General features: G+C 30.0%; 3 protein-coding genes across 3 annotated transcripts; 2 read left to right on the top strand and 1 right to left on the bottom strand.

Moving 5' to 3' along the window:
• Positions 1–3,982: 3,982 nt before the first annotated feature.
• Positions 3,983–6,589, top strand: MKS88_003250 (uncharacterized protein; the record flags this gene model as incomplete). Its single annotated transcript, XM_067216326.1, has 1 exon — positions 3,983–6,589. One exon carries the CDS (start codon positions 3,983–3,985, stop codon positions 6,587–6,589), a length of 2,607 nt encoding a protein of 868 aa, XP_067072984.1.
• A 1,853-nt stretch (positions 6,590–8,442) lies between these two features.
• MKS88_003249 (aspartate--tRNA ligase) lies at positions 8,443–12,069 on the top strand (the record flags this gene model as incomplete). The annotated part of the gene is made up of 1 exon (XM_067216325.1): positions 8,443–12,069. One exon carries the CDS (start codon positions 8,443–8,445, stop codon positions 12,067–12,069), a length of 3,627 nt encoding a protein of 1,208 aa, XP_067072983.1.
• A 2,451-nt stretch (positions 12,070–14,520) lies between these two features.
• MKS88_003248 (uncharacterized protein) lies at positions 14,521–16,396 on the bottom strand (the record flags this gene model as incomplete). The annotated part of the gene is made up of 5 exons (XM_067216324.1): positions 14,521–14,543; positions 15,191–15,259; positions 15,476–15,518; positions 15,725–15,909; positions 16,213–16,396. 5 exons carry the CDS (start codon positions 16,394–16,396, stop codon positions 14,521–14,523), a joined length of 504 nt encoding a protein of 167 aa, XP_067072982.1.
• Positions 16,397–16,801: the final 405 nt, after the last annotated feature.

Genomic DNA, 16,801 nt, shown 5'->3' with positions numbered 1-16,801 from the left:
CGAATTATATATTTTACATGGACTCATTTTACGTGGACACGTTTTAGGGGCATATCCCCGTAAGTAAACTTGCGTTGGCTACTTTAAGCCCAGTTCCCGTCTTTACACGTATGACAAGATACGCCCAACAAATGTATATATCACAACCAGTAGGAAAAGTAATATAAGAAATATATGTAAATTAAGTAGGTGAAGTCAGGAAGTTAGAGAACGAAACGTGCAAAGTTTCATGTGTCGGTGCATTCCACGTGTGATAAGTGCAAAATCTTCCACATGTTTGTTTGAGTTTCGCCCTACTGAAACCTATGCACTAATTTTTTTTTTTTTTTTTTTTTGTTTTTTTTTGCCCTTATTTTTACCCTTTTATGTACACCTTATTTTTTTTGTAGTTTTTAAAAAAAAAAAAAAACTCTGGTTTATATTAACATGTGCATAAATAATGCGGTCCTTTGCTTTTTTTTTTTTTTTTTTTTTTTTTGGCTATTTAAAAAAAAAAAAAAAAAGAATACAATTTCGAAAATGGTAATCTTAAAATCCTCTCACGCCATTTTCACAATATGCACGGACACTAAAAAATTATTACAAAAAAAATTAAATATAACTGTGAACGCATAATTCTTTTTTTTTAAAACAAGCTGTTTACGTAAATTTTTGTTACAAAGGGGAATCGCATAAACTGTAACACGTGTGTAAAAAGGCGCACACGCATAAATGCACACACATGTACAGATACACATGCACAAATTAGCTTTTATTATTTTTAATTTTCCCCTTTTTGTAGTTATGTGCTGTTATAGCAACGATTTTTTCAATTATGCTTATCATCGGCACGGTAAACAGCGCAAAAATGGGATTAATAAAAATAAGTGAAACGTTTAGGTGCAAATGGGGTAAGGGGCCGAATAAAAAAAAATAAACATCGTAACTACAGAGGAGCAATTAAAAAATGGGAACACCACCTTAGAGATTAGATATGCCGGTGTAAGCTATGTATATATATATATATATATATGTATACATAATATATACTTCATGTGTGTGCCTTTATATATAAAATAAGAAAAACCAGTTGAAGCCCATGCTACGGGAAATGCATGTTCACCCATTTTGTTAGCTACAATGGAACATTCGGGCTGTCGAAAATTTCCTTTTAACGCATTGTAATGGTACGTCTCGTTATGCTACGTTATGATATGCTGCATTATACTGCATTTTACTGCATTATATTGTATAAAGATTTTTTAAAAAATGAAAGCAAAATATCTCCACTTTAGCAGAGCTCTTCTCTATTACTACTGAATAAACAGGGGTCCATATATGCAGAGAGAAAAACAATTTTCATTTGTCCGTAGCATAAACATCATTTTGCTTCTTTATTGGTACGGAAGTTTTCACGTCTTTGTTGTGATACATGTGTATGGATGTATATATGTACCTGTACGTATATGCACATACAGAGAAATACAGGCATATGCATGCGATACCCTTGAATCAGCCCATGTAAACCATAAACGTACTCTGAGTTTTTTACGATCCTAATACAGTCTCATTCGGATTTATACGAACATATGTACATGCATATATATACATATATATATATACGTATATGTATATTATGCACAACATGAACGAAAATGCGCTTCCCTATTTAAAAAAAAAAAAAAAAATTACAAATCGAGAATAATTCAAGATTAACTGTAAACGCTTGTGCTTAATAGTAGAATAGGGGGCTGTAAAGGATTAAATTATATTACATATATTTATTAAAAGTTCCTTAGGTATCAGTTTATCGTAAAAATAATGAGACTATGTTGACGAAAAAAGTATAATAAGCCATTTCGTATTTGGCCAAATATAGTTGCTCCCGCTGTTGCTTTTGCTATTACATTCTTTTTTTTCTTATTTTTTTTCTCATATTTTTCTCATTTTTTTTTTTTTTATGAATGTGAGGACTGATTCATATACAAATATATTCAAAGAAAAGGAATGAAGTCCCTATGAACTTAGTAAATTATTTTTCATGTTGTCTCATCTCCTTTTCAAAATCTTTTAAACCTACTTAAGAATTGATACAAGTCCCTACTCACGTTTTTTTCATCGTTTCGGATTAGTACGACAGAAAAAAAAAATAAAAATAAAAAAGGGGAAACAAATAGAAAAAAATGGGAAACAAATAGAAAAAAATGGGAAACAAATAGAAAAAAATGGGAAACAAATAGAAAAAAATGGGAAACAAATAGAAAAAAATGGGAAACAAATAGAAAAAAATGGGAAACAAATAGAAAAAAAGGTGAAAAATATAAATAAAAAAAAAAAAAACATTTAGTCGTATATTTCCTTCTTTTTCTTGTTAAAACAAAGCAAAAAGGAATGCAACATGAGGATATATATATATATATAATAATAATATACCCTCATTAAAGTTCCTAACTCTTTTTGACTTTATTTTATTTTTATTTTTTTTCAAACCTCAAGTTTGCTGGGAATTTCTCTCACAATTTTTAATTGCAAAAGTACATGTACATGCACAGGCAAGTATTTGAGTAATACAAATATTCATTTTATTTTATTTTGTTTAATATGTTAATATGTTTAACATGTTAATATGTTTAATATGTTAATATGTTTAATATGTTAATATGTTTAATACGTTAGTATGTTTAATATGTTAATATGTTTAACATGTTAATATGTTTAATATGTTAATATGTTTAATATGTTAATATGTTTAATACGTTAATATGTTTAATATGTTAATATGTTTAATATGTTAATATGTTTAATATGTTAATATGTTTAATATGTTAATATGTTTAATATGTTAATATGTTTAATATGTTAATATGTTTAATATGTTAATATGTTTAATATGTTAATATGTTAATAGCTTAGTATGCTTAATATGTTCAATTTGTTTATTATGTTAATATGTTCGATTTATTTATTTATTTTTTTTTAAGTATTTATATTTTTTTGAATACTCCTTTTAAATGCTTGTAGAGGATAATATATATACTTATGCTACATTTGTATATACATATATATAAATTCATTTATATTTGCGTAAATGTACTACGCATATATATATATATATATATATATATATATATGTATGTATGTATGTACGTGCATGAAATAAACGTATTTTGCTACTTACGTCTGTGCTCCTTATGCTTAAGAAAAATGCAATGAAAGTAGTGAGAACTTAAGTTCCTGAAGAGTTACATGTATATTCCAAATTAGTTTTAAGATGAGTTGCTCGTCTTTTAGGCTAATGCAAAATGTACATAAGGTACCTTTTTCATTCGTCGCACGTATGCACAAATGTATGTATTTAAGTTTGCACATGTACATATGTATGCACAAATATAACGACAAAGTGGCAAGTGCATTTCTTTGTATAATACACGTATCAGCGGACCACATAAAAAGACATCAGTTCAGTATCATTTTGCTATAATGGTGCTAAGGAATCATAGGGCGAATATTTATTTATTTATTTATTTTTATTTTTTTTTTTTTTTATTTCTTTTAAAGAAATGCTAAAAGGAAATTTTATTTGAAAAAAAAAAAAAAAATTTTTAAATAAAGAAGTAAATAAATGCAAAGAAGCAAAAAAGTGTAAAGAAGCAAAAACATGTTAAGACGTAAAAAAAAAATAATGTGAAAGAACACGAAAAAATAAAAAGAATTAGGACATTCACGTTATCATATACATGCGTAAGTGTATACATACGTAAATATGTACTTACGTAAATATGTACATACGTAAATATGTACATACGTAAATATGTACATACGTAAATATGTACATACGTAAATATGTACATACGTAAATATGTACATACGTAAATATATACATACATACACACTTGTGAGGGCATACAAATAGATGTACATATACATATATATATACATGCATAACAATAGCAGTAATTTGTGCAAGGGGGAGCTCCCTTCTTTTTGCGTTAATAACACGTACATGTATAAGAATAACCTGAATATAAGGAATATCACACCCATCTATACTTTCAGTTCTACAAAAAAAGTGGATACGAGTAAAAGAAGGGGTGGTCAAGGTAGTTATAAGAGTGTGAGATCGGTATTTTCCCTTATCAATAATAAAAAGCTTAAGAACAAAAACGAGCATTTTAACAAAATTTTTTTTGAAAAATTTAACAAGCGCGTTGTAAGTAATACTGCTGCTACTACTACTTCTGGTAGTGGTAGTAATAGAAGCATTAGAAGCACTGGAAGCATTAGAAGCACTGGAAGCATTAGAAGCACTGGAAGCATTAGAAGCACTGGAAGCATTAGAAGCACTGGAAGCACTGGAAGCAGGCGCCGGGTTGGGTACGGGTTTCTTTCTGCACACAACAAAGTGGTTAGAAGGAACGGTGGAATTGACCGCGTTGACTGCGTTAGTCCAGTTGGACCTGTGTATCATATTTATAGTCCCGGAGGTGACGGACCAACGAGAAACGAGAAGGAGGTTCAGTCGGGGGTAGGAAACGTTGATATGTACTCAAAGAACTCATTCAGAAGGGGCATTGGAAGAGGCATAAGAGGAATCATCAGAGGAAACGATAGAGGAGCCTTCAGAAGGGCTAGATTCGCTAGTAGGAGATTCACAGTAAGTATGACGACGGATAGCAAAATAGATGAAGGTAGCTTAACGGACGATAGATGTGAAAAGTATAGAGAACATTGGAAGGAGGAGGGGTATGGTAATAAAATGATTGATAAGAATTTAGGTATTAGTGGTAATATATCGAAAGAAATGAAAAATTATTACAAAGCTGCTGGTATGTTTGTGATAAAAACGAATATTGTTAATTCGAATAATAATATGAATAGGAAAACAAACTCAAATAATGTAAATGTAAAAATATTGCTAGGATATGATCCTCTGCAAAAAAAACATAAACAAGATGTTATACAAAATGACAAGGTAATGAATAAAGGTACATTGAACCTATTAGGAGGAAAAAAAAATAATTTGGAGTTCTGTCCATTAGAAACAGCATATAGAGAATTCAGTGAAGAAAATCTTTTCATATATAACATGTTTTTGTCCTACTTCAATTACTTGCATTACGTAATGAAGAACATTGAAAGGACTGGGGGGGAGGACGTGTTCTTGCGCAGTGATAGCAACAATAGAAGCGACAACAGTGGTAAAGATAGTAGAAAAAGCAATAGCAAAGGCAATAGACAGAGAAGTAACAAAAGCAGCAATAATGAACGTAGTGATGACCGCGGTGATGTTCGCAGGGCGAACAAAGCGTGCGACTCGTACGGACTCTATTTGAAAAAACATTTTTTAAAAGATATAACAACTTTGAACAGTTCGGAAAAAGAGCAAATTTTAAAATTACACATAAACAACTTCATGTTATTTTTTAAAGAAATATGCTTAAATGTAATGAATTGTCATAATAAGATTTATAAATGTTCATATCCACCATCTTACAAATTAGAAAATAATGAACAGTTAGAAAAAATACATGAACAAGTCAGCATGTATAATAAAATAAAAGATGACAATACACACAATTTTAAACTATACTTTAGAAGAGGAAAATATAGTTTATTCTTTTTTAATGTAATTCAATATAATTGTACAAATATATTACATCACTTAAATAATTTTTTTTGGGAATATTACACAGATTTTTATAATATTATTTTAAGAGAAAATCTCAATGATTTGATTAAAGTTCGACAGGACAGCAAGACAGAGTATGAACCCTACGTTTTTGACGAGCAGGATTTCGAGCACAAAATTGATCCTGACCTTTATCAGAATTTAATGAACGTTCAGGTAGGGGCTCATACGAATAGTATTAAATTTAATAAATCAGAATGCGACGAGAACAAGGATGCTACCTTTTATGTACAGGATGTAGAAAATGAAAAGGCGATTTTAGACACAGGATATATGAATGATATATCATGGGTGGATTTATCTATCTTCCTGTTGCTACTACTCAAGGAGGAGCAGTATACGCAAATAGCGTATGCTCTGTGGACCTTGTACAACAACATTGTAAGTAACAATGACTCTTCTGGTGTAGTAGCCACTTCTACTTCTGCTGATTTTGAGAGTAATTATTGCAATGAATTTGATAATCAGGGGTATACTGACAGCTGCCATAATAACAATGGCAGTTATAATAACAGGAACAATGGCGGTTATAATAACAGGAACAATGGCGGTTATAGTAACAGGAACAATGGTAGGCATCATAACAGTGGTAGCCCCTATGGTAACGGCAAGTGGAATAAGTATATACCTTCCGCAGAGGACGACTATGAGTTAAAACTACCACATGATTTGATATCAAAAATTAATAATGTATACAATAGTGTTCATAAGAAGTTAGGAAAATTAATTAAAAAAAAAGAATATAAACAATTTTTAGTACTATTATTCTCTCCATTTAACACACAGTTAAATGAACAAAATGTGGAAGACTCATTGACAAATTTAAATGTGCCTCTGCGCAAGTTTTGTAGATGTTTAATTAATTCTCATAATTTTTGGTGTTTCCTTTTTTTAAATTTACTTGCCAGTGTTCCCAAGTGAAGAGGGAGTTTATGGAGGGGGAGGAAGGAAGAAAATGCCTTTTTCGTGTATTTCTGTGTGTGTGTGTGTATGTTAATACGTGAATGAACATATTATATATATGTACATTCTAAGTACATGCCCATTATAATTACATGCACATTATATATATATCTATGTACAAGGGGACCTCCAATTCCCTGTCAAAACTTAAGATAAGTGTTTTGGTAAATTTGTTTCCTTTAAAAATGGCATAAGTACCAAACACATGGACATCCCTACCCCATGCACTTAGCAACGTTGGCATTATAGATCCATTTTATTTTATAATACCGCTTATACTTGGTCTTGTTTATTTCATTCTTCTTTATCGCTTTTTCTCTTTTTCTCTTTCTCTCTTTTTCTCTTTTTCTCTTTCTCTCTTTTTCTCTTTCTCTCTTTCTCTCTTTTTTTTATTCTATTTTGTTTTGTCACATTCCAGCTCCCTTTTTTTTTTTTTTTTTTTTTTTTAAAGGCCCCCCCCCCAATGTTTTGTTCGCCAACATATTTGAATGTATATTCAATTCATTAGAGTTTGCGAATTACTTACACGCAATCTTATTAAAACTGTGTGCATATGTATATATATGTTCTTTCAGGTATGGTATAGTCGATGCTTATCAGAATATTTGCGCACTTTGCTTTTTTTTTCCCATCACTTATATGTCGAACTTTTTTAATTTTATATTATACCGTTCATTTTGTTTACTTTGTTTGTTCTGTTTTACTTTGATTTATTTTGTTCTATTTTTTGTATTTGTATTTGTTTTTTTTTTTTTTTTTTTTTTTTTTTTTTTTTTTTTTTTTTTTTTTTTTTTTTATTCTTTTTATTTATATTTATTTATTTTTTTTTTTTACATTACTACTGTAATATCCACGTTCCACTGTACCCTCACCAATTCGTCCCAATATAATAGGTGTAACACTTTTTTATAAAATATAAGCATTATTTAAAAAGTATGAAATGTAATAAAAAGAAAAGAAAAGAAGAGTATACATCTTATATGATATATGATGTATACTCTTCTAAATACGTGTACATGTACTTAGAATAGTATACATATTTGTTGGTATGTTCATATGTTTACCACATAACCTGAAAGATGAGAATTATAAATTTTGTGCATTCATTTTTACATAGTCGGTTGAGCAGTATGTTTACTGGGACGAATGAATATACGTATATATTCTTGTATATATATACCCCTCAACGTTTCGCTCAATCCTATATGGGGCGTACTTAGGGTACGCTCTACATTACTTGCATACGTATATATATGGGTATACAAATATATTCGTGCGTATATATGCTCATACATTCATAATCGTACATTCATGTTCGTACATTCATGTTCGTACATTCATAATCGTACATTCATGTTCGTACATTCATGTTCGTACATTCATGTTCGTACATTCATGTTTGTACATTCATGTTTGTACATTCATAATCCTACATTCCTAATCCTACATTCCTAATCCTACATTCATAATCCTACATTCATAATCCTACATTCATGTTCGTACATATATGCTCATACATATATGCTCATACATATATATAAACAACTATATATTGCCCGTTTCCGTAGCGTGTAAACAATATTGTGCCTCAACTAAGGCTGCCTTTGCAAATTTTTGCGCCGATGTTACTGATGCGTTACACACGGGAAGAAAAGAAAATGGGCAAACGTAAGAAGTGAAGGAAGAGCTGCATTTTTTCGCTTTTTCTTTCAATTTGACTATTTTTTTATTATTTTATTATTTTTTTTTTTTTGTATCCCTTTGTTTCCCTGGTAACATTTGCAGCAAAACTTTAGGAGAAAAAAAGCAAAATGAGATTATTGAAAAGTTTGTTGCTTACATGGTACTTAGCAACAATAAACTTAAAAAAATTTTCATTTTGTTATATTATTAACATATTAGCATATTTTAAAATAAATTCCAGTAAGGAAAAATTATTGTCACTCGAAAATAATATTATTAACAAGTTAGGTAAAATTCAGACCAATAGGAGAAAAAATATTAACTATTTATCAAAAAAGGAAATTAAAAAATCGAAAAATAAATTAAAGTATTTTATTCGCGATGTGTCTTCATCTGCTTCATGCGTTTGCTTAACCAAAAAGGGTGCAAACAAAATAAGTGGTAAAGTAAGAGGAAAAATAATCAGAAAAATAAAAAATGAAATTTCATATAACATTACTAAGGAAGGAGGGAATAGTGGGAAGCTAGCGGGACGTATCACTACTGCGCTGTTTTGCAAGAATGAGAGCATCCCCCCGCAGACAAGAACTATATTGAAAAGTAGGGAAGTGAGAAATTATCCAAAAGAAGGATGTAACAATAGTATTAGTACTAGCAACAGTACTAGTAGCAGTACTAGTAGCTGTAGCAACGACCTCCACAAGTACAACCACAGCAGTAGGTATCTTATTGACCTAGTGGAGCATGGTGATCTTTCATTTTTCTATGGAACAAGCTGTAGCAGAAACTACTACTCGTACGAATGTATCATGAAATTTATTGAAGATAATAAAGATAGCTTCAAGAGGATGAACACGAATGGCAGTAACTCCATTGAGGGTAGTAACAATAATGAAAGTAACATCCCAGGTGAGGGTAGGTCAGCCGTCAATAGTAACAAAAACGTGGAAACAGTGTGCAGCGATAACTACATCGAAGTTAGAGGAAGAGTAGAAAGAAAAGTTAAACAGTCTAAGCGCATTTTCTTGTACGTAAGATTAGACGGTGGGTTTTATATTACTTGTGTATATGAAAAAAGAAGAGGAAATGGAACTGAACTACGAGAAGAAATGTACACATATATTAAAAATTTAAAAAAAGAAAGTGTAATAGATGTTCGTGGGAAAGTAAAGATACATGGAGATTTACACAGATGTAATGGTCCTTATGTAGAAAGTTTTTATAATCAAAAATGTGTAGAAATTGTTATTGATACTATTTTTTGTTTATCAGAATCCTTTTTCGACATTCCAGTCATGATAAATGATTTCACACTATTTAATCAAAACGGAGTGTACAATCATAACGTAGCAAATGATGAAATGGTTATAGCAAGTGAAGATACAAAGGAAGAAAGCACAGCAGTGAGCAATGTTAGCGGATTAGAAGGGAACATAAATACATATTACAGTAACACGCTAGGGGGAAGAAGCGGGGTATCGCAGATAGAAAGGAAAAAGGATGAGCTAGAGAAGGAGGGAAATCCTTTTTTAAATGTTAACAGTGCGAAAGGGAATAGTAATAATAATTGCAGTAACAGAGGTAATAATGGAAATGATAACAGCAATGATAATAGCAATGATAACAGCAATGATAATAGCAATAATAAGAGCAATGATAACAGCAATGATAACAGCAATGATAATAGCAGTAATGATAGTAGTGGCTACACTGCTGCCGATATGACGGAGGTAAATCTAGCGCATTCAACCATAAATAATTATGACGGTAGCAAAGTAAACACGAATGAAAACATACTAAGACTCCAAAATTTCGTTTTAAACTATAGAAATATTATTCTTCACATGATTTTTAACATCAAAAGTAGACTCTCTCAGAAGGCAAGGGAGTTCTTACACAACGACGGGTATATGGAAGTACACACATCAAAGTTTATAAAAATTAATAAAAAAAAAAAAAAAAAAAAAATTTACCATATGGAAAAGGATTTAATGAATCATGAGAACAAAATATTGTCATATGAGCCCTTCAGGAGTGGTAAAGAAGTGGGGAAGCACATAGAGGAGGAAGAGGAGGAAGAAGAAGAGGAGGAGGAAAAAGGTACGCATATGCCGCATAGGCAAGATGATGCAGAGGATGTCCAGCTAAGCTCCACAGAACAATCAAGTAACGTGGAGTTAAACGGCACGGAACATGGATGTAAGTGTTACAAAATAGATGGAGAAAATTTACTTCTAGCGCAAAGTCCACAGTTTTACAAAGAAATGATAATAAATGCAGATTTCGAGAAAATATTTGAGATGAATTACTGTTATAGAAATGAAAAATTTCATAGCTCTAGGCATTTAAATGAATATACTTCTTTAGATTTAGAGCAAGTGATCTATGATAATTATTATGAACTCATAATTTATATGTACAACATACTAATGCGATTAAATAAATATATAAATGAGTCGTTTCTTGAGGAGCTGCACTTAATTAATTCAGCAAATAATAACAAACAAAAATTTTCCCATTTTGAAAAAAGTATATTTGCACCAAACCCTGTCGTTTTATCTTTTTGTGAGGCCCATGATATACTAACAAAATATTACAGGAACATTCAAAATGATAAAGACAAATCTTCAAACTATGTATATAACACTATGTTGGAAAGGTATGTACGAGTTCTGAATGAAGAGGAAAAAAACGAGTTAAAAGGGAAGATTACATTTGATGCTTGTGAGAAATATAAAATACACAATGTTTACTATTATAACAAAATTGTTAAGCGGTACAATGTAATAAATGACAAGAGTGAGCACGTTGTTAATGCGAGCAGTAATGGAGCGGGGTGCAGTTCCCATGTGTACACCTTTTTGAATAGATTAAATAAGGACGAGTTGTACAGAAATGTGTTGCTATTTTTTAATAACATGTACGAGCAAGGTTTTTCCGAAAGGGAAAGAAGTACCACGACTTGTGGAAGTAACCGTACTATCAAATGCAATAGTGCCAGTGATTTTGTGAGCGAGACAGGAAAAAAGGAAGAGGAATCAGAAGCGGTTGTGTGTGAGTACTCCTTTATAGACTTGTTGAGTAACACTCTTGAATATAGCAGTAATAATAGCAGTAGTAATAATAGCAGTAGTAATAATAGCAGTAGTAATATTAACAATAGTAATAATAGCAATAGTAATAATAGCAATAGTAATAATAGCAGTTGTAATAAAAAAAAAAAAAAAATCCAAGTAACAGAAACGTTAAGAAATAAAAACCTAAAAGAGAAATACGTCTTTTACAACGATTTTACAAATGAAGAATTAAATGATTTATATTTATTTGTCAAGTATAATTTCGGTACAGATATATTTGTAATAGATCAATACCCTATATATATAAGACCATATTATACATCAAGTAACATGTACGATCTTCGATTTACAAACAGTTTTGATTTTATATACAAAGGCATAGAAATTGTATCTGGGTCACAACGTATTAATAACCTACCACTTTTGCTTTTTAAAGTGTTAAGTGGGAATAAAATAAGAATGGATTTGTCTTCCTACTTAAACAAGAGCAACTTTACTGTTTTCAATTATTTAAATCATTTTAAAAATTTAATAAATAAACACTCAAGTTTGTATAAATACCTCAACTCCTTTCAGTATGCCTCTAATCCCCACGCAGGATTAGCTTTAGGATTTGAAAGGTACCTGATGTGTGCCTTGAACTTGAAAAATATTAAAAATGCTGTTTTTCATGAATAAGTCAGGAGAGGGGTGGGGGGAAAAAAAAAATGCCTTTTCTTCAGTGATTATTGCAATATTCTTTTTTTTTTTTTTTTTTTTTTGTCAAGTTTGATGTAAAATTGCAGCATTTTTTTCTTTTTTTTAATAATTCCCCCTTCATCTGTTTATCTTTTTCGTCCCTTTGAATACCTACATTTTGGCTACTCTGTATCAATGCGCTTTTTTCATTTTAACAATTTTTCAAACCTGCTTCCCTTTTTTTTACCCGTTTTTCAATTATGATTTATTTGAAGTGAATAATTGATATGAGATACACCTTCGCGCGCATTTATGCTTTACATGTACAAACGTATATAGCCGTATGTGCACACATAGGTATCACAATTTTTTTGTCAAGTGCCTCGTCACGCGAAAAAACAGCATCAACGCACAAGCATATCTTAACGCAAAAAATCGGCCAAAATATGTATATATGCATATATGCATATATGCACGTTACACACATATATATATATATATGGTGAAAATTTAACGTTTACAAATTTTGAGAAATTATAAATTACCTTGCTTGTTCAGGTACAAGGAAAAGTTACTTTCCGCTCCTCCCCCGCAACTATGTGCCACTTCATGTGTAATATCTCTGCGTATATATTATATAAAAATGTGAAATTTGAAAGGGAAAAAAAAAAAAAAAATCATAATATTGAAATTACTGTAATAATGCGTTCTGCTCATCTTATACCGCTGATTTTTCCATTTATTAAAAATATATATTTAAAATTTTCTTTTGCTTTGTTAGTAATGAGAATAAAATATTGCATACAGTTATGTAGAGTTCATGCGGGGTTAAAGTCAAAGAGAGAAATACAACAAAAAAAAAGCTATGTGAAGAAGTATTATACTTATAACCGTTAGTGTATACATACAAGAGTACAAACATATATATATTTATTTATATATATAATCACATATATACATTTTGATGTATTTTTTTTCTCATATTTTTTAATTAAATTTGTATAAAGGGAAAAGTTGTAATTATTATGTATTCATTATTATATATTCGAGCCTTTTTTTCGTATGAAAAAAAAATTTTCTATTTTATTAACAAAGAATTTATTTAATCCAAACTCTGAATATTTTTTATTTGTATGCCGTGACCAGGGATCGAACCAGGGACCTTCAGATCTTCAGTCTGACGCTCTCCCAACTGAGCTATCACGGCTTACAAAAAATTATCTTCTCATATCCTTTATGTATTAAAAGTTTTGAAAGCTGACGATTTTGACTTATTAACCGACTTTTAGCTAATGCACAACGTACTTTAGCGTTACGCGACGAATATAATTTTTATTGAAGCACATACTTTGTATATACATGTACATGCACATGTATTTTTTTTTTTTTTTTTTCGAGCTATATTCTAAAACAGATGCCATCTACTATATGTTCACCATTTTGTAAATACATTTTGAATGTATTTTTTTGAATATTTAAAAAGAAAAAACACAAACGTATATTTGTTGTTTTGATAAATATGCTATCTGTTGTACCTTACCTTAACTAATTGGAATTTTTTTTTTTTTTAAAATACTTATTAAAATGTTTATATTAAAAAGGATACCAAATAGTTATGAGGAAGGTGAATTACCCCTTTGTTATAAATAGTAAAAAGAAAAGCATTTTCTTGTTAAAGCCCTTCTATTCTGTATATAACTCACTAATTGGGAAAATGAATATATGACAAGAAAATTTACGTTTTTGTAATCAACCGATTTATTAAAAAGGCTGAGGTGGAAGGAAGGGTAAAGATCTGCTGTATAAACTACATTTATATGAACAGTTCAGGAAAAAAGAAAAAAAAAAGAAAAAAAAGAAAAAGCAAGCTTAACCTTTTTTATCCTTTTTATAAGTCTTATTTAATTTGAATTGTTGATCTGTTCTTTTTTCTAATATGCACCTTTTTAGTAGTGTGCAATGGTGTGGACAAGAACAAAAAAAAAAAAAGAAAAAAAATTACCACGTTCGTTCATATTCTACTAGTTCCACTAGCTCAGAAAGTGAGATCAGTAGTTATATTTTTTATTTTTTCCATTTTTTATTTACCTTTTTTTTTACCATTTTTTTTTTTTTTCATATTACGAATGCATTTGCAAAATTACATAACAGTAAAAAGTGGGTTACAAAATACTTTTTCGAAAATAAAACAGAGTAACATTCCCGTATACACAAATGTGAGTGGTTGTCTCACCAAAAAGATAGTTCCTTTCCCTTTTCTGATAAAATAATTGAATTCACTTCAAACAAATATTGAGGGTATATATAATTCTACTGAAAATTGTAAAAGTACCATTTGATATTACTCATTAGTTCACTATTCTTTCATTGCTTTTCCCCTTTTTGTAATGCTCCAAAAAAAAAAAAAAAAAAAAAAAAAAAATACCAGGAGCACATGGAAATTATATAATGTCAAAATGGCATAATATCTAAGCCTGATAAGAGAAAAAAAAAAAAAAAAGTATAAGATGCTAAAAAGTTGAGAAGCTAAGAAGTACAAAGTAATATTATATGCATTAAAAATTGTCGGAGAGTAGCACAAGGTTCTATAAGCATTACCTTCGTAGCAACTAAAAAATAAATTTGTATTACCTCCCTCAATGTTAAAATACGTATGTCCACAATTTTTTCAAGAAGCATACTATATCCTCAATGATGTTTTTTATTATGTACCCTCTAAAAATGTAAAAGGAAAAGGGAATTTGAAGAATAATAGTCCCATAATTAAAGCTCACAAATGCTCACACATATGCCTACATATATGAATATCCGTATGTATATTTATGAACATTTTGCCGTAGCATGTACAAAACCATTTTTATTTCTTTACAAGTATTCCAGAGGATGATAAGGCATAGATTTGAAGAGGGAAATCTGTGAAATTGTGTATAAGCCTATATACATAACGGAAATAAATTGTAAGCCTAAAAGGAGGAAAGGAAAAGGGGAAAAGGTTACTGCCTATACCTCCTATGTAGCTCTCATAGGTGGGGATAGTGCGCCGTCGTAAATGCAAAGTGAATCTTAAAGCGTTTACATATGTTCATGCGTTCACTTGTTCACATGCTCATTTGTTCGTTACTGAAAGAGTTAATGTTTTCGTTGTCCTTCATGTATGGGTTGTCTAGACACTCGAATAAAGAAATTATTGCTACGAAAAAAAAAATATAATGAAATAAAAAAAAAGAAAAAACATGTACACACATACGCACATATACACACAAAGATAAAAATAAAGATAGAGACAAAGACAAATACCCACACATATACACGTGGGAGAATACTTATATACATATTTCCCTGCATATTCCTGGCTTATAAAAACATGACAATAAAAATTATGAAAACAATATGGCATTAGAGTTACCTGTTAAAAAAATAAAAAGTGCAACGGTAAGATATAGATAGCACTAACGAAAAAAATTGAAGAGAAAAAAAAAAAAAAAATTTTTAAATTGAAGCATTTGTTAGCCTAAAAATTTGCATACCCATATATACATACATACAAATATACATACATACATATACATACATACATACAAATATACTTACATATACATACATACATATACATACATACATATATGTACAAGCGCAAGTACGTAGGAGGGTCTACCAAGAGTATATCCAGAACCGATATAGTAACTGTTCCTGTGGTTAAGGATACGTCAATTAAATCCTTGACGGAGAAAGGGTACATTTTAATTTTTGACAAAATATGCGTTCCATTTTTTCTCTTGAGAATGATAAAAGATAAAAGACACAATAGCAAAGATGTTATTGCAAAGGATTGTAGTAAACCTGAGTTGGTTTGGGGTATTCGAGGGGGGAAAGAGAATGAAGAAAAAGTTGTTTATATTATAAGTATAATATTATAGTTACATTATACAAATCGGGAGAAGAATTCTACATACAAAATATCTTTTAATTTTTGTTTATATAAAATGGGATTGTGTGCATTCGCTTTGTAGAAGCCACTTGAAAAAGCGCTTCGTGTGTACGTCTTGGGGTGCAAGTAGTATATTGGCATATTGGAAACATAACTGTAGAATATACGCATCCCATTGATATCGTGCACTGGATATGTACCCACTCAATTGTTACCTTTATTTATCAAATTTCCACCAAGTAATGAAGTTGAGAAAGCTATACTAGACAAAGCGAAGGACAGCACAAAGGATATTTTAAGAATACACTTACAAACATAATTTAATTTTATCAAAGGAGATGATTTGTCATATTGCAAGGAATTTACGATTGAGTCTTTTGCTTTTTTAAACAAATACATTTTTTTCAAACAAATGGGCACGTGCTTGAAGAGGGTAAAACGAAAAAAAAAAAAAAATGAAGTAAAAAAGTAAAATAAATAAAATATACAAAATAATATAGGAATAAAAAAATTAAGTACGCAAAATAGAATAGAATAAAATAAAAGCAACTTGACGAATGCAGAAGAGAAATAAATGATGAAGCATTATTATAACAAAATTTTTATTTTTTAAAAACATCACTGTGCAAATAACTTGGCAAATTAATAAACCGCTTCCAGGAGATGAGTGAAACGCTGAAATGTGCAGATTTACTTGTATATAAGTCTGTATGTGTATATATATATATATTTGTACGTATGTATATATATATATTTGTACGTATGTATATATATATATTTGTACGTATGTATATATATATATTT

This window comes from Plasmodium brasilianum, chromosome 10 (assembly GCF_023973825.1).
Source record: "Plasmodium brasilianum strain Bolivian I chromosome 10, whole genome shotgun sequence".
Taxonomy (NCBI): domain Eukaryota; phylum Apicomplexa; class Aconoidasida; order Haemosporida; family Plasmodiidae; genus Plasmodium; species Plasmodium brasilianum.
This window is presented reverse-complemented; position numbering and strand designations above follow the sequence as displayed.